Genomic DNA, 25,147 nt, shown 5'->3' with positions numbered 1-25,147 from the left:
CACCGTAGCCATCTTTGAAAAGTTCTTTGTGCGTCTCCAGCATGTTAGTGAGAACCTTCTAGAGCCACGTAACTCACCACGCACCATCTACGGGAGGTCTAGAACAGGTTTCTAAAGTTTCGGAACTCTAGGTCCGACGGTTCTTTTTTAGCTCCAACAAAGCTAACTATTGGAGCCACTGTCTGTCTCTACGCACCCCAATACGTCCCTCCTTCCAAGTTGTGTTTTAGTGTGATTTTTTTTTCCTTTGAATTTTTTTGGGAAAAATGACTGATTTACAGTTCATGGGGGTTGCCTAATCACACATATGAAGTTTTGGAAAGATCAGACTTTTTTAACCCTTCGAAACAGCCCCTAAGACACCAATTATGGCACTTCCGGTTGGCACAGGAAGTTATAAATCAACACATATCCTCATTGGGGTATGCTGTTACAGAATCCTGAGTTTTAAGTCCTTACGTTAAGAATTGACTGATCTACACAGGGTTGAATGCACTATGTCTATCAAACTGCATGCAGTGTATGGGTAAACACTTTTAGGGGCATTTTAACCACTTCCGGTTGGTCCAGGAAGCTTAGAATCAACACAGGTAGACCTCATAGTGGCCTGATGGACTGGTACCGAAGACAGGTTCATACGGCATTCATAACCCACATAGGCCTCAGGTTGAAATTAGGGGTGCAGGCAATGTATTCCTATGGGGAGAGATGACACTGTAATCTGTGAGATCAAAAAACACTGTTTTACTGTTAAGGGTTAATGCCACACGGTCAAGGTTAGGCTTGTTCAGATCGGGAGGACCTTAGGAACATTCATGTGGTGCAATTTTTCTTCTCACTCTAACGGTTCTCTCACTGTCACCCAAAAGCAAATGACATTGTGGTGCAGGCTTCATTTTGGGCCTACTATTCTAATGCTCGCTGCGCCTAGACCGAGCGAGCTACGGTCAAGCGGGATATCTCGCTGAACTCGGTACGGCCTAGGGATAATGGTAATGCCATTTCCTGCTCTCTGTGTCTTTAAGCACCGCACTTTATCACTCCATCCTTCCTGTGTGTGTGTGAGGGAGCTTTTCTTTGACATCTGTTGGGATTAATGACTGATTTACAGTTCAGAAGGGTTACCTAGTCACACATATGAAGTTTTGGAGAGATGTGACTTTTTTAACCCTTCGAAACAGAGAGTGTGACCCAATTAAAGGCACTTCCGGTTGGCACAGGAAGCTATAAGTAAACACATGTCTTGATTTACATAGCCACTTACAGAATCCCGAGTTTTAAGTCTTTACGTTAAGAATTGACTGATCTACACAGGGTTGAATGCACCATGTCTATCAAACTGCAGGCAGTGTATGGGTAAACACTTTTAGGGGCATTTTAACCACTTCCGGTTGCTCCAGGAAGCTTAGATTCGACACAGGTAGATCTCATAGTGGCCTGATGGACTGGTACCGAAGACAGGTTCATACGGCATTCATAACCCATATAGGCTTCAGGTTGAATTTTGTGGTGCAGGCAATGTATTCCTATGGGGAGAGATGTCACTGTAATCTGTGAGATCAAAAAACCCTGTTTTACTGTGAAGGGTTAATGCCACACGGTCAAGGTTAGGCTTGTTCAGATCGGGAGGACCTTAGGAACATTCATGTGGTGGAATTGTGCTTCTCACCCTAACGGTTCTCTCACTGCCACCCAAAATCAAATGACATTGTGGTGCAGGCTTCATTTTGGGCCTTCTTTTTTTCAAGTTTGCTGCACTCAGAACGAGCTACGGTCAAGCGGGGCGTCTCCTTGAACTCGGCACAGTCTGGAGACTATGGTGATGCCATTTTTTGTGTTGATTTCAGAATGCTATTTTGGTGATGGTCCCTCTCCGTTTAAACATATTGCAAATGTACAAAAGTCAACTAGCAAGTCAGTGTCCATCAGTCAATTAGATGTCATTATGACACCAAATGGATATCAATTGACACCAAACCCACTTTTTCCTACTCATTTAGTAGCCAACTATCACATATGTCAGAGCAGTCCCATAATTCACAGCGCCTTTAGTTTAAAACATAATAAAAAGGTAAAACACATAGTTACGTTCTAGCTGCGGGTCCAGTTCGGACATTATGTGAAGTCCTATGTGAGGCGACCCCGAATCCCGAGTTTCGGCTCGATAGGTCATTTGGTGTCCGAGAAAAACCCTAATTGGTGCTGAAAATCCACTTTTTTCCATGCCTTGCTACGGGGTCTTTGAACGAGCTATCGGACAGAAACGTTGGGGTCTGTCTCTATGGGCCGAGCCGGTTTCAATGCACCTAGCCTTGCGTCTCTGAGACTTTTCTAAACGTCGTCATTTTCGTAATGGTCAAAATGAATTGAAGGTATTGCAAATGTATGAGGCTGTTTCTCGGTCCGAGAACCGTCTAGAGCCACGTAACTCACCACGCACCATCGACCGGAGGTCTAGAACAGGTTTCTAAAGTTTCGGAACTCTAGGTCTGACGGTTCTTTTTTAGCTCGAACAAAGCTAACTATTGCAGCCACTGTCTGTCTCTACGCACCCCAATACGTCCCTCCATTCAAGTTGTGTTCTAGTGTGATTTTTTTTTCCTTTGAATTTTTTGGGGAAAAATGACTGATTTACAGTTCATGGGGGTTGCCTAATCACATATATGAAGTTTTGGACAGATCAGACTTTTTTAACCCTTTGAAACAGCCCCTGAGACACCAATTATGGCACTTCCGGTTGGCACAGGAAGCTATAAATCACCACATATCCTCATTGGGGTATGCTGTTACAGAATCCTGAGTTTTAAGTCTTTACGTTAACAACTGAGTTATTTACGGAGGGTTTAGTATGTGTGTGTTATTTCAGAAAATCATAGAAAATCACAGAAATCTCGCAGAGCTCCGCAGCACACTTTAAAAAGATTCGTATGAACACCCTGCAACTGGATCTGTAACCGTTGAAAAAAAAAAACGCCTATTTGTGACCATTGCCAAGTTGTCATTGTTCCGTTTCTCTTAAATGACGATAGATAAATGGCTGGTTCTTTTTTTATTGACACCGGAGGCTCCTTGACTTTGACCTGAAGTGGAAAAATAATTTCTCTATTTCCATTTAGGACCTTTAATCCCAGAAAAACGGCCATAACTCAAAAACCGTCGAGGCCTAGACGCCATCTTGTTCGGGGCCAACTGCCCATTATGCCAAACCTACGCTCACCGAGTTTGTAGCCTGACTCACTGGTTCTTTTGTCATGTTAGTGAGTGTAGCCTGACTCACTGGTTTGTCATTTCTCAGACTGAAGATTTCTCCCCAGTTCAACTGTAGCCAGTTTCTGCCTAGCAAGGCTGATTTTTCTCCTTTAACAATGACAAGCTGTAGCGTCCACTCCTTCCCCTCATACCGGACTGGTACCTGGATCTGCCCTAACACAGGAATAGTGTCACCAGTGTATGAAGAAAGGCAGATGGACGCGGGCTGAAGAGGGCACTCTTTCAGTTTTTCTTTGTAGAGTCTCTCTGGAACCAGAGATACAGACGCTCCGGTGTCCAGCTGCATTTTTACTGGTTTTCATGCTAACTCCATGTTGAGATAGATTCCATCTTTTTGTTGTTGAGCTGTGTACACTGTGAACAGTTCCAATACTGTTTCAGTTGTGCCTTCCTCTTCTTATGCTGCGTCTGACACTTTGTGTGCTCTTGGCTTTTGCGTTTCAAGGCTTTACACACTCTCTGTAAATGTCCAACCTTTCCACAATTGTTGCACTTTTCATTTTGGAATCGACATTCACTGTGCTGATGATTATCTCCCCCACATCTGTAGCAACTTGGCTTAGACCTTTGAGATGTGGGCTGCTTTGTTCCTGTGTAACCTTGAGGACGGGAATGAGAAAAGTGTGACTTTTGTGAGCCTTTTTCACCACGTGCATCACTGACCTTGTGAACACCTTTCTGGCATTCAGCATTGTCCCGATAGCTCAATAGTATCCCTGTGGTTAAGCTCGAGTCCAAGTGCTATATCACAGGCTTTCTTAAAGGTCAGGTCCTTCTCTGACAGAAGCCTTCTGTGATGTGCTTCACCTGTGAGACCACATACAAACTTGTCTCTGAGAGCATCATCAAGAAATCGTGCAAACTCACATGTACTTGCCAGCCTTTTCAAAGCAAGGATGTAGTCAGCCACGGTTTCCCCTTGACTCTGCTGACATTTGTAAATTCTGAAACGTTCTGCAATGAGAATTGGCTTAGGCTTGAAATACCTTGAAAGAGTTTCAGTCAGTTCTGCATAGTTCAACTCCACTGCTTTTATTGGTTCAATGAGACCTTTCAGCAATCCAAACTCAGTTGGACCCAAAACACTGAGAAATACGTCTGCTTCTTTTCATCTTTGATTTCCTTTGCAGCCAGCCTGAATTTTCATCTAATTCTTCACTTCAGAAGTTTCTGCAATTACTTCATTCACTGCACTCATTTGTAATAATGTACACACCGTGTTACGTTCCTTCTTCCTTTTTTTTTGACAATATGTCTCCACTGAGATCGCCTAATTTCAATGGGTTCAATGACAGTTTTTTTTACCACTAGAGGGCAGTGTCGCTATTCTGGACTCCAATAGTCTTGCTACTTGGCAGCTCCTGAATACTGTACCTACTAGCAGTGCTTAGCCTTCTCTACTGGCGAAAGAAAATAAAAAATAACTGACGAATTACATAATTATTTTGAGTTTCATTACTCACGCAACATTCTTCCCTTCAAGCAATGTCCGTTTATGTAGTTTAATCACCTCGTCGCCACTGTAATATTTGTGTTGTGGAGAAATGACCAGGCAGGAGACTGGAGTACAGTTAGTTTTCCTTTAGTCAAAACACCTCGTGCTCTACAGTTCCCGGCACCCTAGTACGCATGTGCATTTCCTATTAGGTGTAGTAACGTAACACTGCCGTAATACATTACTGCTTAGTAACAGCATAGTCACTAATATAAACAGATGTAGATCCCAGATACTACAGCGGGGAACTGGAACTCGCTGTCATACAAGTCAAACCAGAGCATCCCAAACATGCTCAGTGGATGATGTGTCTGGCGAGTATGCAGGCCATGGAAAAACTGGTACATTTTCAGCTTCAGGAATTGTGTACAGATTCTTGGGGCATTATCATGCTGAAACATGATAGGATGGTGGCAGATTAATTGCAAAACAATGGGCCTCAGGATCTTGTCATGGTACGTGCATTTCCATTTATAAAATTAAATTTTCATCAGCTGTCTGGGTGGCTGGTCTCAGACGATCCCACAGGTGAAGAAGCCGGACGTGGAGACCTGGTATGGTGTGGTTACACATGGCCTCCGGTTGTGAGGCCGGTTGGACATAGTGACAAATTCTCTAAAACAGCGTTGGAGGTGGCTTATGGTAGAGACATGAATTATTAACTCTGGTGGACATTCCTGCGGTCAGGTCTCTAGTGGCATATTCAAACAACTTGTAACTCGGCAATCTCTGATTTCCAACGTCAGTGTGTTGAAGACAACCAGGACCTCAGAAAAAAAATAGCTCTGACTGGGAAAAATAGTTTGGAACGGTCATCTAATTCGGAATTCCAATTCAGAAACTCTGGCATCTTTCTCTGACTTTCTGACCTGAAAATCACTGGTGGCATGATTTGACCTCATTTTCCCCCCCAGTTCCCAGGTCACCACAAGTGTAATGGTTAACAGACACTATCACAGTCAACATGCAATCCTTAACCTATCAATTTCTGTGGAGATGTCTTATGGTTAAAAGCAGGGCTTGAATTGAGGGGGTATGTGAGGATATAGGCCTAATCCTTGTTATAGAGATGGGCTAAAAGCGATCTAGGCTATTACAATGCAGGGCTTGAATTGAGGGGATTATTTCTACATAGTCTACTAGCCTATCAAATGTCTTGTTCAGCCTCATCATGGCCTCTTGGTAGGCCTAAAGGCTTATGAAAACATTCACTTATAAATGAAAAGCAGGTGTCGTTATCACACAGAAAATATGGTTGTTTTATTAAATGATCTGCAATTTGGAATGCCTATAGCAAAAGACCAAAAAGAAAGAATCGGTATGGAAGCTGTATGGGTCTATTCAGACCTAACAGCTTAATAACAGATCAACTTTAATATTTTTTATTCAGGAGAATCGCATTGAATCAGGCTATTCATTTCAGTGCAGTTGCGTTCTTACACATAACCTTACGGTGCATTCGGAAAGTATTCAGACCCCTTCCCGTTTTCCACATTTTGTTACGTTTCAGCCTTATTCTGATAGGGTTTTTTCCCTCATCAATGTACATGCAATACCCCATAATGACAAAGCAAAAACAGGTTTTAAGAAATGTTTGAAATGTATTAACAATAAAAAATAAACAGAAATACCTTATTTACAAATCAAATGAAATCACATTTTATTCATCACAAACATGTGTATAGCAGATATTATTGCAGATGTAGTGAAATGCTTGTGTTTCTAGCTCCAACAGTGCAGTAATATCTAGGAAGTAATAAATAACAATACACACAATCTAAAGTCAAGGAATGCAATTAAGAATATAGAAATATTTGGATGAGCAATGTCAGAGAAGCATAGACTAAGATACAGTAGAGTAGGACAGAATACAGTATGTACATGAAATGAGTGAGATGAGTAATACAAAATGTGTAAACATTTTTAAAGTGTTCCATTAATAAATTGGCCAGTGATTCCAAGTCTATGTACAGTATATAGGCAGCAGCCTCTAATGTGCTAGTGGTGGCTATTGTGGTGGCATGTTTCTGCTTTACCAAATGAGGAGTTACAAACTACACACCAGTCAGAGTTATACTTAAACTACATCTTTAATAATAATAAGCTTTGCAATAGCATTTAACTTTCAACAATTCACTATTTCTAATGAACCATTGAGAAGTGACTGCAGAAAAGTACAAAGATCTTTTATAGCCAAGATACACCCCTCTCAACTTACACTGATGAACCACAGATCTTAGGAACAGTTCACAAAGGTTAAGATTTGTATGAAAGATATCTATAAAGCATAGCAGACAGATACTGCTGTGTCAACAGTTTTCATTGTAAAGACCAGTCTGGCCCCCTTACTCCAGAAGGGAACCGTTTCTCCCTGGTACGGCATAGAACAGAACCATTAGCTAATGTTCTCTGGAAAGCTCTTTAGGGTTTATCACCCAAAGACATCGTAAATCTCCTCTGTCAGTGCTATCTCATAGAGGCCCATCCTCAGTGGAACACACACACACACAATACTCTATTCTGTCGAATATAACAACTATTATTATGTAATACAAGCATTATAACATAATCTTGCAATTTTCCATGACACTATTTACCAGTCTGATGGCCTTGAGATAGAAGCTGTTTTTCATTCTCTCGGTCCCAGCTTTGATGCATCTGTACTGACCTCAACTTCTGGATGATAGCGGGGTGAACAGGCAGTGGCTCGGGTGGTTGTTGTCCTTGACGATATTTTTGGCCTTACTGTGACATCAGGTGCTGTAGGTGTCCTGGAACGCTGGTAGCTTGCCCCCGGTGCTGTGTTGGGCAGACCGCACCACCCTCTGGAGAGCCCTGCCGTACCAGGCGGTGATACAGCCCAACAGGATGCTCTCAATTGTGCATCCCTATTAAAGTTTGTGAGTGTTCTAGGTGCCAAGCCAAATTTATTCAGCCTCCTGAGATTGAAGAGGCACTGTTGCGCCTTCTTCACCACACTGTCTGTGTGGGTGGACCATTTCAGTTTGTCAGTGATGTGTACATTGAGGAACTTGAAACTTTTTACCTTCTCCACTGCGGTCCCGCCGATGTCCCCTCTGCTGTTTCCTGAAGTCCACGATCAGCTCCTTAGTTTTATTGATGTTGGGGGAGAGGTTATTTTCCTGGCACCACACTCCCAGGGCCCTCACCTCCTCCCTGTAAGCTGTCTCATCATTGTTGGTAATCAGGCCTACTACTGTTGTCTCATCTGCAAATTTGAAGATTGAATAGGAGGCGTGCGTGGCCACGCAGTCATATATGAACAGGGAGTACAGGAGGGTGCTGAGCACGCATCTTTGTGGGGCCCCAGTGTTGAGGATCAGCGAAGTGGAGATGTTGTTTCCTACCTTCACCACCTGGGGGCAGCCCGTCAGGAAGTCCAGGCCCCAGTTGCAAACGGTGGGCTTCAGACTTAGGGTGTGTTTCCTGTACCTCATGAGATCACGAAATGAAACACACTCGTCACAACTGTCCATTAAACCTCTCTGGGATATCTGGCCAAAAGCCAAGGAAAATGCAGAGCGCCAAATTCAAATATATTACTACAAAAATCAAACTTTGATTAAATCACACATGTAAGACACCAAATTAAAGCTACACGTGTTGTGAATCCAGCCAACATGTCAGATTTCAAAAAGGCTTTTCGGCGAAAGCAAACGATGCTATTATCTGAGGATAGCACCTCCGTAAACAAAGAGAGAAAAGCATATTTCAACCCTGCAGGCGCGACACAAAACGCAGAAATAAATATATAATTCATGCCTTATCTTTGACAAGCTTCTTTGTTGGCACTCCAATATGTCCCATAAACATCACAGTTCCAACTTGCGCGGATCCAACTTGCGCAACGTGACTACAAAATATCTCAAAAGTTACCTTTAAACTTTGCCAAAACATTTCAAAATTCTTTTGTAATACAACTTTAGGTCTTTTTTAACGTAAATAATTGATAAAATTGAAGACGGGATGATCTGTGTTCAATACAGGAGGAAAACAATCTGTAGCATGCTTTCTGGTCACGCGCCTCTATCTAACAGTACACTCCAAGTTACCCTCGTTCAAGATGGCCGTACTTCTTCATTACACAAAGGAAAAACCTCAACCAATTTCTAAAGACTGTTGACATCCAGTGGAAGCTATAGGACTTGCAAGAAGGTCCCTGAAAACTCATTGAAAAAAGAGTGACCTAAAAAATAAAAAAAATCTGAATGGTTTGTCCTCAGGGTTTCGCCTGCTAAATAAGTTATGTTATACTCATAGACATGATTCAAACAGTTTTAGAAACTTCAGAGTGTTTTTTATCCAAATATACTAATAATATGCATATGCTATCTTCTGGAAATGAGTAGCAGGCAGTTGAATTTGGGCATGCTTTTCATCCGGACGTGAAAATACTGCCCCCTGTCACCAAGAAGTTAAGTGTCCACGGACTATTCCCACATTCTCAAACGTAGCAATATTGTTTAATTCTCCCATTTTGGGGATTTAGGAGTTCGGCCAAGTGAAGTCCTTTGTCCTCTTTCTGTGCTCTCTCCCTCTCTTTCTGCATGACCAGGGGGAGATTGTCTTTGTCAGGAATTTATGACCTGAGATAACAGAACCTGGTTGTAGGAGAGAGAGTGAGAGAGGGGGGCACAATTTACACCCAGAAAGGGACACATCATGACACTAGGCACACCACAATATCAGTCATTGTGGACAGGAACACATCCATTAAGAGGAATAATGTACCACTGCATAAAAATCATAATGCAAGCCAGTCACAAAAGAGGCAAAGCAACTATTAGCAGAATGTGTAAGGCAGTGTTGAATGTGTCACTGTCTGTCACCTTGATTATTCAAAATTCTCTCAACCTGTGCACCTACATTGTAAACTTTAATTCATAGGCTAGGTTGTAGTAACCTCATGATGGGTACAGGGGAAATTTGAGCATCATGTAATTGTCTAAACCTATCAATGTTACGTTGAGCTGGGTGAATGGAATATGAATGACAGTCATCCATTATGCTGTAGTAGAAATAAGGCTATCAATCATCCTCCCTCACCTTAAAAGGCACAGACTGGTTACACACACACACACACACACACACACACACACACACACACACACACACACACACACACACACACACACACACACACACACACACACACACACACACACACATTATTCGTATATGTGACCTTTGGATTAGATACTAGATTGGATTAGATGTATCTGATACTGTAGCAACACCATGTAAAGTGGTGCCATTTTATTTCCTAATACTAATTTCACTTCTAACCTTGGTCTCTTTGCTTCATTTTGGCAGCGGTTATATCCTATTATAGATGCATTCTTAAAGTCGCTCACTGTCTGATAAACCTCAGCCCCCTCCTGTACTCCCTGTTCACCCATGACTGCGTGGCCAAGCACTTCTTCAACTCAGTCATCAAGTTTGCAGACGACACAGTGGTAGGCCTGATTTCTAACACACACACACACACACACACACACACAAACACACACACACACATTATTCATATGTGACCTTTGGATTAGATACTAGATTGGATTAGATGTATCTGATACTGTAGCAACACCATGTAAAGTGGTGCCATTTTATTTCCTAATACTAATTTCACTTCTAACCTTGGTCTCTTTGCTTCATTTTGGCAGCGGTTATATCCTATTATAGATGCATTCTTAAAGTCGCTCACTGTCTGATAAACCTCAGCCCCCTCCTGTACTCCCTGTTCACCCATGACTGCGTGGCCACGCACTTCTTCAACTCAGTCATCAAGTTTGCAGACGACACAGTGGTAGGCCTGATTACTAACAATGACGAGACAGCCTACAGGGAGTTGAGGACCCTGGCAGAGTGGTGCCAGGAAAATAACCTTTTTTCATCTTTATTCACCTTCTCTCCTGTCTGCACACTCCTTTCAGTCCCTCCCTCGCTCTCGTGCACGCCTGTGAAAGAGAGAGAATGTGTGTGTGTGTGTGTGTGTGTGTGTGTGTGTGTGTGTGTGTGTGTGTGTGTGTGTGTGTGTGTGTGTGTGTGTGTGTGTGTGTGTGCGCATGCATGAGTGTGTGATTCTTTGTTAGGGAGGTTAGGCATAGGTCACTCCTCAACTGTAAACCCAAGCCAACTGGGGTGTCTGCAGCCAAGAGCTCGACGTATGACCACATGGAGATGGTAGTTCAGAGTGTACCCTTGGCCAAGATACTTAACCATAAATTAATCCTTTACTTCCTTATCCAGTTGTGGTGGCTGGTAATGCACTTAGTATTTTGTGGATTAAACTAACACGTACTGTATAGGCCAGGGCTGTTTAAGTCTTATCCTATGGAAGTCCAGACTACTGCTGGTTCTGTTCTACCTGAATTAATTGCACCTGATTTGAGGGGTATAGAGCAGAGTTTCCCCAACCCTCTCCTCTGGCTCCCCCAGACATTTACATTTGTTTTGTTAACCCTAAACTGGCACACCCGATTAAATTAATCAACTAATCAAACTTTTAACTGAATAAAGTGTGCCAGTTTAGGGTTAAAACAAAAAAGTGAACCATCTTGGACTTCGAGGAAAGAGTTGGGAAACCCTGGTAGAGACAGTAAATTAAAGACAAACTGAGATGAACAGCAGAGGCAAAACTTCCATTTCATTGGTCAGGCCCATCGCTCCTTCAAGAGCATTGACCAATGATGACTGCTCTCCATTGCACTCTGTTCTGGGCAGTATTCTCCAGCTGGTTCCACCTCATGTTGGTTTTCCTTGTATCTTCCTTCAGCTCCCACCTCCAGGTGTATCTTGGGTACTCTTTTCCTTTGTGGGTTCTAGGATACAGCTTGCCTGGTGATGTTGGAGGGGGGCGTTTGGATGGTGTGGCCGATCCACCCCCAACCTCCAGATCTTCTCTTCCACCAGAACATAGCTGGAGCGCTTGAATAAATGAATAAACAATATCCCCATTTCAAATAGAACTGTAACTAAGTAAACTCATACTCTGTTTACTCATATCTGATTAACAATATGAGTTCATAAAATGGGATTCTGTGACACAGACAAGGAGTAATTAAAGTTAATGAACACCATTCCAACTAGGAAGAAAGAAGTGGACTGTGTAAACAGATAAGGTCGTTAACCTATGGTTGAACCGACGAAACTGAGCTCTGGGGTTTTTAGATAAGACATTCCTAGGTTTTCTGTTAATTAGAACTGTCAGCTAAGTGGTGATCGATAATGTTGAGGGGTCAAAAGTTACCTGGGATTGTGTTAGTAAGTTAGAATGAACTTTTCACCTCACTTTGTCCCTGTCGAGAGGAGGGGTTTCTGTTAAGCAATGAAATGACGTCATGTTTTGTATGTAAACTGTTGCTTGTGGTGAAGTGGCAGCGCGCTCCAAGAATAAATTCTGTTACCTATTATTGAAATGGCTGGTCTCCGTCTATTTTATGCAAACAAGAATCTTACAAATTCTCATAAAATAGATGAAGGGTTTTTAATTATTGAAAACACATTGGCATAATTAAATTACAGTAACAGCGCTCCATCTTCCCATAAGCCTGCTATAAAATATTGGTGTCCACATTTCTAGCAAATAAATGTAACAGATTCCAGAAACGCATGATGAGAAAACGTCCCTGTAGAATCATTTTGGCCTGATGCTCATAGAGTTGATAAGCATGAAGACGTCTAGAGGTCTCATACCCTCCATCGTAGGGGATAGTGGTGGTCCTCTGAAGAGGCCTTGTACCCTACATTGTAGGGGCTGGTGGTGGTCCTCTGAAGAGGTATTGTACCCTCCATCTTAGGGGACAGTGGTAGTCCTCTGAAGAGGCCTTGTACCCTCCATTGTAGGGGCTGGTGGTAGTCCTCTGAAGAGGTTTCATACCCTCCATCGTAGGGGCTGGTGGTGGTCCTCTGAAGAGGCCTTGTACCCTCCATTGTAGGGGCTGGTGGAAGTCCTCTGAAGAGGTCTCATACCCTCCATCGTAGGGGATAGTGGTGGTCCTCTGAAGAGGTCTCATACCCTCCATCGTAGGGGCTGGTGGTAGTCCTCTGAAGAGTTCTCATACCCTCCATCGTAGGGGATAGTGGTGGTCCTCTGAAGAGGTCTCATACCCTCCATCGTAGGGGATAGTGGTGGTCCTCTGAAGAGGCCTTGTACCCTCCATCGTAGGGGCTGGTGGTGGTCCTCTGAAGAGGTCTCATACCCTCCATCGTAGGGGATAGTGGTGGTCCTCTGAAGAGGTCTCATACCCTCCATCGTAGGGGCTGGTGGTGGTCCTCTGAAGAGGTCTCATACCCTCCATCGTAGGGGCTGGTGGTGGTCCTCTGAAGAGGCCTTGTACCCTACATTGTAGGGGCTGGTGGTGGTCATCTGAAGAGGTCTCATACCCTCCATCGTAAGGGCTGGTGGTAGTCACAGTCCTCCAACTGTACGTCGACCTTAACATAGTAAAGTGGAACACCTGACTGAACAAACAGAGCTGACTTAAATACTGTGGATCACACCCTTAATCAACAATGAGCCACACCTGGGACTGACAGCCCAACAAGGCTTCGTTCACAATATCAACGGTTCTACCCCATTACACATGCACGTGCCTATATTTATGTATCTTTCAAAGTCTCTTTCTGCCGGTGCCAGAGGTTAGACACAGGTTGTTCCGCAAGTGCAAACCTATGCCTACTGGGGTGTGTGCAGTCAATATCACATGGGGATGGGATTTCACAGGAAGTACCCTTGGCCAAGATACCTCACCACAAGTTAAGCCTTTAACTCCTCATAAACAACTCTGTCTTGTGAGACCAAAACAAATGTACTGTCTAGACAAAAAAGTTGAATAGAAACTACATCGAATTGCAGAGAGGGAAAAAATTCTGCTGCATAGCATTGTTGTCCACACTTTATCATTCATATGCAACAGATGCTCTGTCGTTCTACCCCTGAACAAGGCCCTTATCCCACTGTTCCCCGGTAGGCCGTCATTCTAAATAACAATTTGTTCTTATCCTTCCTGTTTGGCCCTGTCCGGGGGTGTCATCGGATGGGGCCACAGTGTCTCCTGACCCCTCCTGTCTCAGCCTCCAGTATTTATGCTGCAGTAGTTTATGTGTCAGGGGGCTAGGGTCAGTTTGTTATATCTGGAGTACTTCTCCTGTCCTATCCTGTGTCCTGTGTGAATTTAAGTATGCTCTCTCTAATTCTCTCTTTCTCTCTTTCTTTCTCTCTCTCGGAGGACCTGAGCCCTAGGACCATGCCTCAGGACTACCTGACATGATGACTCCTTGCTGTCCCCAGTCCACCTGGCCGTGCTGCTGCTCCAGTTTTAACTGTTCTGCCTGTGATTATTATTATTTGACCATGCTGGTCATTTATGAACATTTGAGCATCTTGGCCATGTTCTGTTATAATCTCCACCCGGCACAGCCAGAAGAGGACTGGCCACCCCACATAGCCTGGTTCCTCTCTAGGTTTCTTCCTAGGTTTTGGCCTTTCTAGGGAGTTTTTCCTAGCCACCGTGCTTCTACACCTGCATTGCTTGCTGTTTGGGGTTTTAGGCTGGGTTTCTGTATAGCACTTTGAGATATCAGCTGATGTACGAAGGGCTTTATAAATAAATTTGATTTGATTTTGATTTGATGATTCTTAACTGACTTGCCTAGTTAAATAAGGGTTCAATTTTTTTTTATTTGTTTTTATTTAAATGCTGGAAATGCATGAAAAGAGAACCTCCCACAGATTGTGTTAGTAGCTACTCATAGAGTTGACAGTCATGAACTACTTCGCTGACCATCGAAACATAGGTGTAGACATCACCTTTTGTGGTATCATGTCAGCAACGCCTGGAAATTGCATATCACTGTTTTAACTCCACCCTCTTGGGTTGGATCAAATAAGTTACAAACAGAAGGACAAAGCAGATTGCATGATACTGTATTTGGACTGTGATGACAGGAGACTTGGTTTACATATAGCTCATCTTGGGAATTCTTGTCCAGACTTCTCAGTAGCCTATCTTTCTTTTTTTCCACCTCTCATATTATCTCTTCCCAATATCCTGTGTTTCTTTTCTATTTCATTCCTTTCTTCAAACCCTCCCACTCCTTTCTGTATTCCTCCTCTTCAGTTCTTTCTCATCTTCAAAATGTTTCCTCTCCCTCTCTCTTCTTCTCTCCCACTGTACACCCTGTCACCAGCTATTGAGAATGAATATATACTCATGTAAAAACAATTACAATCAATATTTACAATAAATACTCAATAAATATCTATTGCGAATCAACGTATAGTGAGTGAGCTGTGTCTGTCATGTGTTTCACCGTTAACATAGTGACCTTGCTGTTATCTGGTGCGTATGGACTGTGACACAGACCAGGGTTTGCCAAACTCGGATCCTGGACCACAAGAAATACAGATGAGCCTTGGTGATTTACATAAATTCACTGAAAATCCACACTAACACACGGTTATATTAACAGTATTGCACCTTTCATGTAGCCAACTTTTGTCCAGCTAATAGCCTAACCACCGGATTAACCACATTTTGCTACAGCAATGCTGGTAAAATGAAGATGCTATAACTGTACATGTTGCCACATGGCCTTGGCAATGATAATAATAATAGGTAAACAAATGCTAGGAGATAGGTTGTTATTATTGCAACCGGGAAGTAAATAATGCAGACTTCCTTTGAACATGAGTTTGCAGGCTTTATTGAATTATCAAACCCCCCCCCACTGTGATTAGCACATGAGCCATTTACATCTTCTCCCTGAGGGTGGCGATGTTGAGCGAGATCATAAATTTTTCCAACATGGAAAGGTACTCCTCCGGGTGACAGCGTAGATGAGCAGCGTGCACAGACTCCTTCCACTTCCCGGTTTCCACAGCAATGCCCCGCTTCCTCCAGATGTAGATGGTCGCCTCCATGGCGACGGGGTCGCACAGCGCGTCGTTCTCGCAGAAGAAGAAGAGCGCCGGGGCGGTGACGGGGCTGTTGTAGAAGACCTGGATTGACTTGTCGTAGTAGTACACCGTCTGGGACTTGAAGAGCCAGAAGTAGAGCAGAGCAGTGTATCGCACCAGGGGCTCGATATGAGGGAACAGGGTCAGACCCAGGCCTGAGGCACACACAGACACACACAGATTATATTATTAATTACATTTCAGTTCTTGTTAATTCAATGGGATAGGCCTATGTAATTTCCGCATACAGTAAACACAAGCAACATTGTGACAAACAAGGATGCAAAGTGCAGGCCTTTTCTCTGTCACACATCCACACCGTCTCAGTAACAGATCCCTCTCTTTTCCAAATAATCCAAACTGACAATCCTACCTCCTTTCCTTCCCCTCTCTCACCTTTAGCCATATGCTCCAGCGACCCGACCACCATGCTGTCATAGACATGTTGGGCCAGGCCTGGGTACTTGTGTGGCTCCCTGTCCATCTGGCTGAGCAGCTGGGTGAAGGTGTACCCGCCGATGGAGAAGGCGTGGACCAGAAGGGGGCGACCTTTGAAACGTGGGTCTCCCAGGACCTCCAGGACCTCAGCCCCGTACTCCAGCCCCCAGCGAGGCCACAGGAAGTGCCACACAGTGCTCTCCACAGATAGGATGTCCAGGCCGCGTTCCAGGTAGAGGTCCCGGTACTTCGCCATGGCCCCCGGTCGGGCGCCCAGCCACGGGAAAAGCAGGAGGAGGGGACGGGGGGAGAAGGTGGGCGAGGATGGAGAGAGGGTTGGTACATCCAAAGCGGAAGGGGTGAGAACTGAGGAAACGTCGTGGTGAGAGGGCAAGTCTGGGAGCAAGGGGGTGGAGAGGGAGGGTGAGGGAAAAGGAGTGTCTAGATGGGAGGAGGTGGGGGAGATGGTTGGAGAAGAGGGGGATGGGTTATTGCCCCCTGGTGTCCGGCTGGTGTAGTAGTATGTGATGCTTCTGGTGACCCTCTGGGCTATGAACCGCCACTCTCCCACTATCACAGACATGTCTGGCCCAGAGTGGGAGTTACTGTGGTGAAGGAAAAGGGGAAAGAATTAACGCAGGAGTAGAAGTTAAGTAACAGAGGGAGAAAACTGTCTGTGTCAGTCTGTGCCATCATGCCAACTCTTTGTCACTCATTGTCATGCTTGGCTTGATGATGACAGGTGTTGGCAAGACCACAAATAGATCTGGGACCAGGCCAGGAAATATGAGCAAAAAAAAACCCCAAAAAATTCGCTTGAGGCATAACCAATATACCTCAACTGAAATGAATGTATACCCTACATACACAGTCATGTGCACACAGACATACATGCAAGGTTGTCGGATCCAGCTTATGGGGATCAGGCTTGACTCTCATTTGGTTAGAGGGTGTAGATAGTAGTCTACAGATACAGACTCAGTTGGTTGTGCAGCTGCTTTCCCCTTTTCTTGTAATAATTGCTCAACCAGTCTGTGACTGCGGTTGTGGGGACCCTTTTTCTTAAACACATGCCCCCCAAAAGGTCTGTGCACAGCCCTGCCTTGGACCATATTAGACTTCAAAAAAGCAAACAAATATATATATACATTTTGTGAAGGGAAGCTCCAGTTGTAAATGTGAAGCTCCAGTTCAATTTCTTGTATTCAGAGTCTTTCTTATTACATAAATAAGTAATAAGAGCTAAGACACTACAGTTCACATAAACGTTTTAAGCTTAGGACAGTTCAACAACACAACCAAGGATGCAGCCTGTCCATGTGGTGATATGTGTCAGTCTTACAGCAGTCTTCAATAAAGGTTCAATAAAAGCACAGATACAGGTCCATTTTGTTAATATGCTCTACTATGCTCTACTACTTCATGCCAAATAACTTAAATTACGCAAATAACTAAATGGTTAAATAGCTCAGCATCTGTCATTTCTACATACCCAGTTTCATGCAACTTCTTCAAACAAAGCCAACGTCACACAGCAGGCAGCGTTCATAGCGTTCTGCAACTGTACCCCATGAAGAATTTGAGAATCCTCATAGCAGTTGAAATCTGCCCACCCTCCACGGTCTTCTTTCTGTGAATCAACCTCTTTAATAGATTCGAGCATTCATGAACCGTCCGTTATAAACGAACTCGATAGGGTTGGAAATAACCACAACTTTCAAGATCCTGAGTTTATTCGATTCTGCGCCGCTCCAGTCCGTTCCGTGTCCTGGTTTTGCTCGTGCCCTTCGTTTCACCTAGTGGGCGCGGAAAAACAAACTCAACTGCATATTCACATACGCTTTTCCATTTGCCGTTAAATGTCACGAGAGCCCAGGTCCGTTGTCACGGTCCACAAACCACGGTCCACAAACAGAAATCATATTATCGGACCTGTCTTTCCGTTGCATTTTAGGACTGTTTGAACTGTCATCATTACATTGTAAATAAGTGTAAATGCATAACCAATTTATCATAGTTTCACAAATGGCATCGGGCGCGCGCCGCTCTTGCACGTTCTGACTTCATACATTGTGATTAACTATAGAACAAGATGAAAAGACAGAGTTGTTCCTTGGCTGTTCGACAGAGGCACACATTTCAAAAGAACATTCTCTTCCTGACAAGAATGTCGGTGTCTATCCTTGTATGAGGGGTCATACTGGGAAAGTAGGCCTATGTCATTTGTCAAAAGTATCTAATGACAGGACAGTATGCACACACTGCAGTACATAAGGTTGTTACTGTGTGTTATTCTATTGGTCATGATTAGGTTATTTATTTACCGGTCAAGGTTAATTACATTTTAAATGATTTTCTCTGTCACACATCCACACACAAACTAACCCATACACACATCCACACACAAACTAACCCATACACACATCCACACACAAACTAACCCATCCACACACAAACTAACCCATACACACATCCACACACAAACTAACCCATACACACATCCACACACAAACTAACCCATCCACACACAAACTAACCCATTCACACACCCACACACAAACTAACCCATACACACACACCCACACACAAACTAACCCATACACACACCCACACACAAACTAACCCATACACACAACCACACACAAACTAACCCATACACACATCCACACACAAACTAACCCATACACACATCCATACACAAACTAACCCATACACACACCCACACACAAACTAACCCATCCACACACACCCACACACAAACTAACCCATCCACACACAAACTAACCCATACACACACCCACACACAAACTAACCCATACACACACACCCACACACAAACTAACCCATACACACACACACCCACACACAAACTAACCCATACACACACCCACACACAAACTAACCCATACACACACACCCACACACAAACTAACCCATACACACACACCCACACACAAACTAACCCATACACACACCCACACACAAACTAACCCATACACACACCCACACACAAACTAACCCATACACACACCCACACTCAAACGAACCCATACACACACCCACACACAAACTAACCCATACACACACCCACACACAAACTAACCCATACACACACAAACTAACCCATACATACATCCACACACAAACTAACCCATACACACACCCACACACAAACTAACCCATACACACATCTACACACAAACTAACCCATACACACACCCACACACAAACTAACCCATACACACACCCACACACAAACTAACCCATACACACATCCACACACAAACTAACCCATACACACACCCACACACAAACTAACCCATACACACATCCACACACAAACTAACCCATACACACACCCACACACAAACTAACCCATACACACACCCACACATAAACTAACCCATCCACACACAAACTAACCCATACACACACACCCACACACAAACTAACCCATCCACACACAAACTAACCCATACACACACACCCACACACAAACCAACCCATACACACACCCACACACAAACTAACCCATACACACATCCACACACAAACTAACCCATACACACACCCACACACAAACTAACCCATACACACACCCACACACAAACTAACCCATCCACACACAAACTAACCCATACACACACACCCACACACAAACTAACCCATCCACACACAAACTAACCCATACACACACACCCACACACAAACCAACCCATACACACACCCACACACAAACTAACCCATACATACATCCACACACAAACTAACCCATACACACACCCACACACAAACTAACCCATACACACACCCACACACAAACTAACCCATACACACACACACACACACAAACTAACCCATACACACACACACACACAAACTAACCCATACACACATCCACACACAAACTAACCCATACACACACACCCACACACAAACTAACCCATACACACACCCACACACAAACTAACCCATACACACATCCACACACAAACTAACCCATCCACACACAAACTAACCCATACACACTCCGTCTCAGTAGCAGATCTCTCTCCTTTCTCAGAGTAATAATCCAAACTGACAATCCTACCTCCTTTCCTTCCCCTCTCTCACCTTTAGCCATATGCTCCAGCGACCCGACCACCATGCTGTCATAGACAGCATGATACACTCACTGCTGCAGCTCTGTGTCCAAAACATTAATGTTACACACTTCTGAACAGGTTATCCCTGTTTGGATGGTTACCATGCTTACCATGGAATGGAGAATTGTTATGGGTAGTTGATGCACTAGTAGTTACTATGACGTTGGGCCAGGCCTGGGTACTTGTGTGGCTCCCTGTCCATCTGGCTGAGCAGCTGGGTGAAGGTGTACCCTAAAATGGAGAAGGCGTGGACCAGAAGGGGGCGACCTTTGAAACGCGGGTCTCCCAGGACCTCCAGGACCTCAGCCCCGTACTCCAGCCCCCAGCGAGGCCACAGGAAGTGCCACACAGTGCTCTCCACAGATAGGATGTCCAGGCCGCGTTCCAGGTAGAGATCCCGGTACTTTGCCATGGCCCCCGGTCGGACGCCAAGCCACGGGAAAAACAGGAGGATGGGACAGGGGGAGGAGGGCGAAGATCGAGAGAGGATTGGTACATCCAAAAATGAAGAGGTGAGAGTTGAGGAAACATTGTGGTGAGAGGGGAAGTCTGGGAGCAAGGGGGTGGAGAGGGACTACGATGGGAGGGAAGAGGAGAGTCTAGATGGGAGTATAAGGAGGAGGTGGTGGAGATGGTGAGAGTGGGAGGGGGTCTCTGGCTGGTGTAGTAGTAGATGATGCTCTGGGCTATGAACCGCTCTGCTCCCACTATCACAGACATGGTTGTCCCAGAGTGGGAGTCACTGGGGGAAGGAAGAGGGGAAAGAATTAGAGCAGGTTTCGAAGTTTAGTTACAGATGGAGAAAACTGCCTGAGTGCCTGTTTGTGTCATCATGCCAACTCTTTGTCCCCCATTGTTAGTTTTGTCTTGAAGAGGACAGGTGTTGGCAAGACCACCACAGTCCACAGACATACCTTCCTTTTTTTAATTGCTCGTGCGCTTCAATTCATGCAGTGGGCAACAACCAACTCGGTGTCTCGGTCCACAAACAGAACTCATGTTATTGGACCTGTCTTTCCGTTGCATTTTAGGACTGTTTATTTACATTGTAAATAATTGTACATCGATAACCTATTGATCATAGTTTCACAAATGGCATCGGGCTCATGCCGCTCTTGTACGAAAAGGCATGTTTGTTCTCTTGGCTGTTCGACAGAGGCAAATATTTGAAAAGAACAGCCTCTTCCTGCCAAGTATGACGTTTTCCTGCCAAGTATGACAGCAGATCTGTGCTTCAGGGTTTCATACTGGAAAAGTAGGCCTCTTTCATGTCCCCCGATTTGACCTTCCGTCGTCAAAAGAATCTAATAACACGACAGTATGCACACACCGCAGTACATGAGGCTGCTACTGTGTGTTATTCTATTGGTCATGATGAAGGATTGTTAGCAGACATGGAGAAAAGTACATGTTCTGTTGTAGATGCATACCAAAGCAATTCCCTGTGCTGCCACATGGTGGTGCCAGACACCAAGTACATTACTTTGTCAATTGTCGTCAAAGTGGAAGTTCAGGCCTAGTTTAAATATAGAAAGGATTTCTCCTTTCGTAAATCCTATCATTACCTCAAGGAAGGGAGGGTGGGTTACTGCATTTTTAGGGGATTTAAACAGGGTGTATGTCTCATCATTGATAGAATTGTTCTTGTTCAGTTCTGGTCCTAGGGACCCACAAGGTATAGCAGTATATTCCTATTCCTTTATTGACATACATTGTTATACTTCATTTTGAGATCATTTACTGCTATAAGAATATATTGAAATTGGTTATAACATATGTAATGAGCTAATCATAATACCATTAATTAAAGGTTTATTTTGTGCTTTAGCTGAGGAGGGTCCCATGTACTTCAAAACCCCCATCCCACTTTATCACTCTACTCATTGGGGTTTCACCAGGGCCATGTGTGTTGTCAGTTGGATTGTGTGTATGTTGTCAGTGCATATTTTCAGTGGAGCTGTGTGTGTGTGTGTATGTCTGTTGTCAGTTTGATTGTGTGTCTGTTTCCAGTGGAGCTGTGTGTGTGTGTAGGTGTGTTGTCAGTTTGGCTGTGCGTGTGTGTTGTTGTTCCGTGGCGTTGGTGTGTGTTTGGAAAGCCTGAGATTTCCTGTGTCGGATTCAGCAGGATCACTTTCAGGAGCAGTCAGGAAGATAAATGTCAGAGTCCCAGAAAACACCTCCTAGTCCCCCTGGGCCCTGCCCCAGAAGTGCCCTCCTCATGCCTTTACCCCACCTCACACACACACCCTCCAACAGGTCAGGTCTGAATCCTGACTCTGCCACAATCCCTGTGTGCGGGCTGCCTCTCGTGCCTGCTTCGATGGTTAGCTTCCTCATATCACCGCCGCTCCTCCTTCGCTGCCTTTATGTCTTTACCACGCTGCTTCGTCCCTTGGTGGTGGGCAGTTCTGTCATGGTCGTTGAATGAAGAGGACCAAGGTGCAGAGTGGTGAGCGTACATATTCCTTTATTTATATGACGCCGACAAAAACAATAAACAATCCAAACACAACCGTGAAGCTGAAGCCTATAGTGCCAACAAACAAAGACAACTACCCACAATCACAGGTGGGAAAAAGGGCTGCCTAAGTATGGTTCCCAATCAGAGACAACAATAGACAGCTGTCCCTGATTGAGAACCATACCAAAACAAAGAAATACAAAACATAGAAAAATGAACATAGAATGCCCACCCAAATCACACCCTGACCAAACCAAAATAGAGACAATAAAAGCTCTCTAAGGTCAGGGCGTGACAATTACACTCACAAAAGTTCCAAAAGAATAAAGACATTTCAAATGTCATATTATGTGCAAACAGTTAAAGTACAAAAGGGAAAATAAATCAACATAAATATGGGTCTCTCTCTCTTTCTACTGTTTAGAACTCTCTCCTTTTCTCTCTCTCCCTTTCTATTGTTTAGAACTCTCTCTCTCCCTTTCTCTCTCTCCCTTTCTCTCTCTCTCTTTCTACTGTTTAGAACTCTCTCTCCCTTTCTCTCTCTCTCTTTCTACTGTTTAGAACTCTCTCTTTCTCTCCCTTTCTCTCTCTCTCTTTATACTGTTTAGAACTCTCTCTCTCCCTTTCTCTCTCTCTCTCTCTTTATACTGTTTAGAACTCTCTCTCTCCCTTTCTCTCTCTCTCTCTCTTTCTACTGTTTATAATTATCTCTCCCTTTCTCTCAATTCAATTCAATTCAAGGTACTTTATTGGCATGGGAAACATGTGTTAACATTGCCAAAGCAAGTGAGGTAGATAATATACAAAAGTGAAATAAACAATAAAATTTAACAGTAAACATTACACATACAGAAATGTCTAAACAATAAAGACATTACAAATGTCATATTATACATATATATATATATATATACAGTGCCTTGCGAAAGTATTCGGCCCCCTTGAACTTTGCAACGTTTCGCCACATTTCAGGCTTCAAACATAAAGATATAAAACTGTATTTTTTTGTGAAGAATCAACAAGTGGGACACAATCATGAAGTGGAACGACATTTATTGGATATTTCAAACTTTTTTAACAAATCAAAAACTGAAAAATTGGGCGTTCTATCTCTCTCTCTCTCTCTCTCTCTCTCTAGAAGAGGCAACAGGAGCAGCCCAAAGAGGAGGTATGGACATGGGAGGACGAATTAGAAGGAAGAGGACCCTGGGCTCAGCCAGGAGAATATCGCCGCCCCAAAGAAGAACTGGAGGCGGCGAAAGCTGAGAGGCGCAGATATGAGGAGGCAGCACGACGTAGCGGATGGAAGCCTGAGAGGCAGCCCCAAAAATTTATTGGGGGGGGGGGCTAACAGGGAGTATGGCTACGCCAGGTAGGAGACCTGGGCAGACTCCCTGTGCTTACCGGGGGGCTAGAGAGACCGGACAGGCACCGTGTTATGCAGTGGTGCGCACTGTGTCTCCAGTGCGGGTGCATAGCCCGGTGCGGTATATTCCAGCTCCGCGTGTCGGCCGGGCTAGATTGAGCGTCGAGCCTAATGCCATGAAGCCGGCTCTACGCAGCTGGTCCCCAGTGCGTCTCCTTGGGCCGGCTTACATGGCACCAGCCTTGCGCTCGGTGTCTCCGGTTCGCCTGCATAGCCCAGTGCGGGCTATTCCACCTCGCCGCACTGGCAGGGCGACCGTGAGCATTCAACCAGGTAAGGTTGGGCAGGCTCGGTGCTCAAGAGCTCCAGTGCGCCTGCACGGTCCGGTTTTTCCAGTACCACCTCCACACCCCAGCCCTCCGGTAGCAGCTCCCCGCACCAGGCTTCCTGTGCGTGTCCTCGGCCCAGTACCACCAGTGCCAGCACCACGCATCAGGCCTACAGTGCGCCTCGCCTGTCCAGCGCTGCCAGAGCCTTCCTCCTCTTTAGCGCTGTCGGAGTCTCCCGCCTGTTTAGCGCTGTTAGAGCCTTCCTTCTCTACAGCGCTGCCGGAGTCTCCCGCCTGTTCAGAACTGCCAGTCTGCATAGAGCTGCCAGTCTGCATAGAGCTGCCAGTCTGCATAGAGCTGCCAGTCTGCATAGAGCTGCCAGTCTGCATAGAGCTGCCAGTCTGCAAGGAGCTGCCAGTCTGCAAGGAGCTGCCAGTCTGCAAGGAGCTGCCAGTCTGCATAGAGCTGCCAGTCTGCAAGGAGCTGCCAGTCTGCAAGGAGCCGCCAGAGCTGCCTTTCTGCAGGATGCCGCCAAAGCTGCCAGTCTGCAAGGAGCCGCCAGAGCTGCCAGTCTGCAAGGAGCCGCCAGAGCTGCCAGTTAGCATGGAGCAGCCAGGGCCGCCAGTCAGTATGGAGCAGCCAGGGCCGCCAGTCATCATGGAGCA

The 25,147-nt window shown here is 44.7% G+C and overlaps 2 protein-coding genes across 3 annotated transcripts in view; one reads left to right on the top strand and one right to left on the bottom strand.

Moving 5' to 3' along the window:
* Positions 1-25,147, top strand: part of LOC139393229 (protein FAM3C-like) — an 823,321-nt gene that overhangs the window by 639,863 nt on the left and 158,311 nt on the right. The gene's annotated exons all lie outside the window — the stretch shown is intronic.
* Positions 15,475-18,074, bottom strand: LOC139392843 (transmembrane protein 53-like). 2 transcript variants are annotated; one of them, XM_071141147.1, is made up of 3 exons: positions 17,674-18,074; positions 16,140-16,786; positions 15,475-15,898 (listed from the first exon to the last, which is right to left on the bottom strand). In XM_071141147.1, the coding sequence occupies exons 2-3, from the start codon at positions 16,762-16,764 to the stop codon at positions 15,537-15,539; spliced, it is 987 nt and encodes a 328-aa protein (XP_070997248.1). In that variant the 5' UTR covers positions 16,765-16,786; positions 17,674-18,074; the 3' UTR covers positions 15,475-15,536. The 2 variants fall into 2 exon arrangements, with proteins under 2 accessions (XP_070997248.1, XP_070997247.1); XM_071141146.1 differs by having other exon boundaries at positions 17,749-18,074.

Source organism: Oncorhynchus clarkii, chromosome 33 (genome assembly GCF_045791955.1).
Source record: "Oncorhynchus clarkii lewisi isolate Uvic-CL-2024 chromosome 33, UVic_Ocla_1.0, whole genome shotgun sequence".
Classification (NCBI taxonomy): domain Eukaryota; kingdom Metazoa; phylum Chordata; class Actinopteri; order Salmoniformes; family Salmonidae; genus Oncorhynchus; species Oncorhynchus clarkii.
Note: the sequence above shows the minus strand (reverse complement) of the source record. Positions and strands in the feature narration are given on the sequence as shown.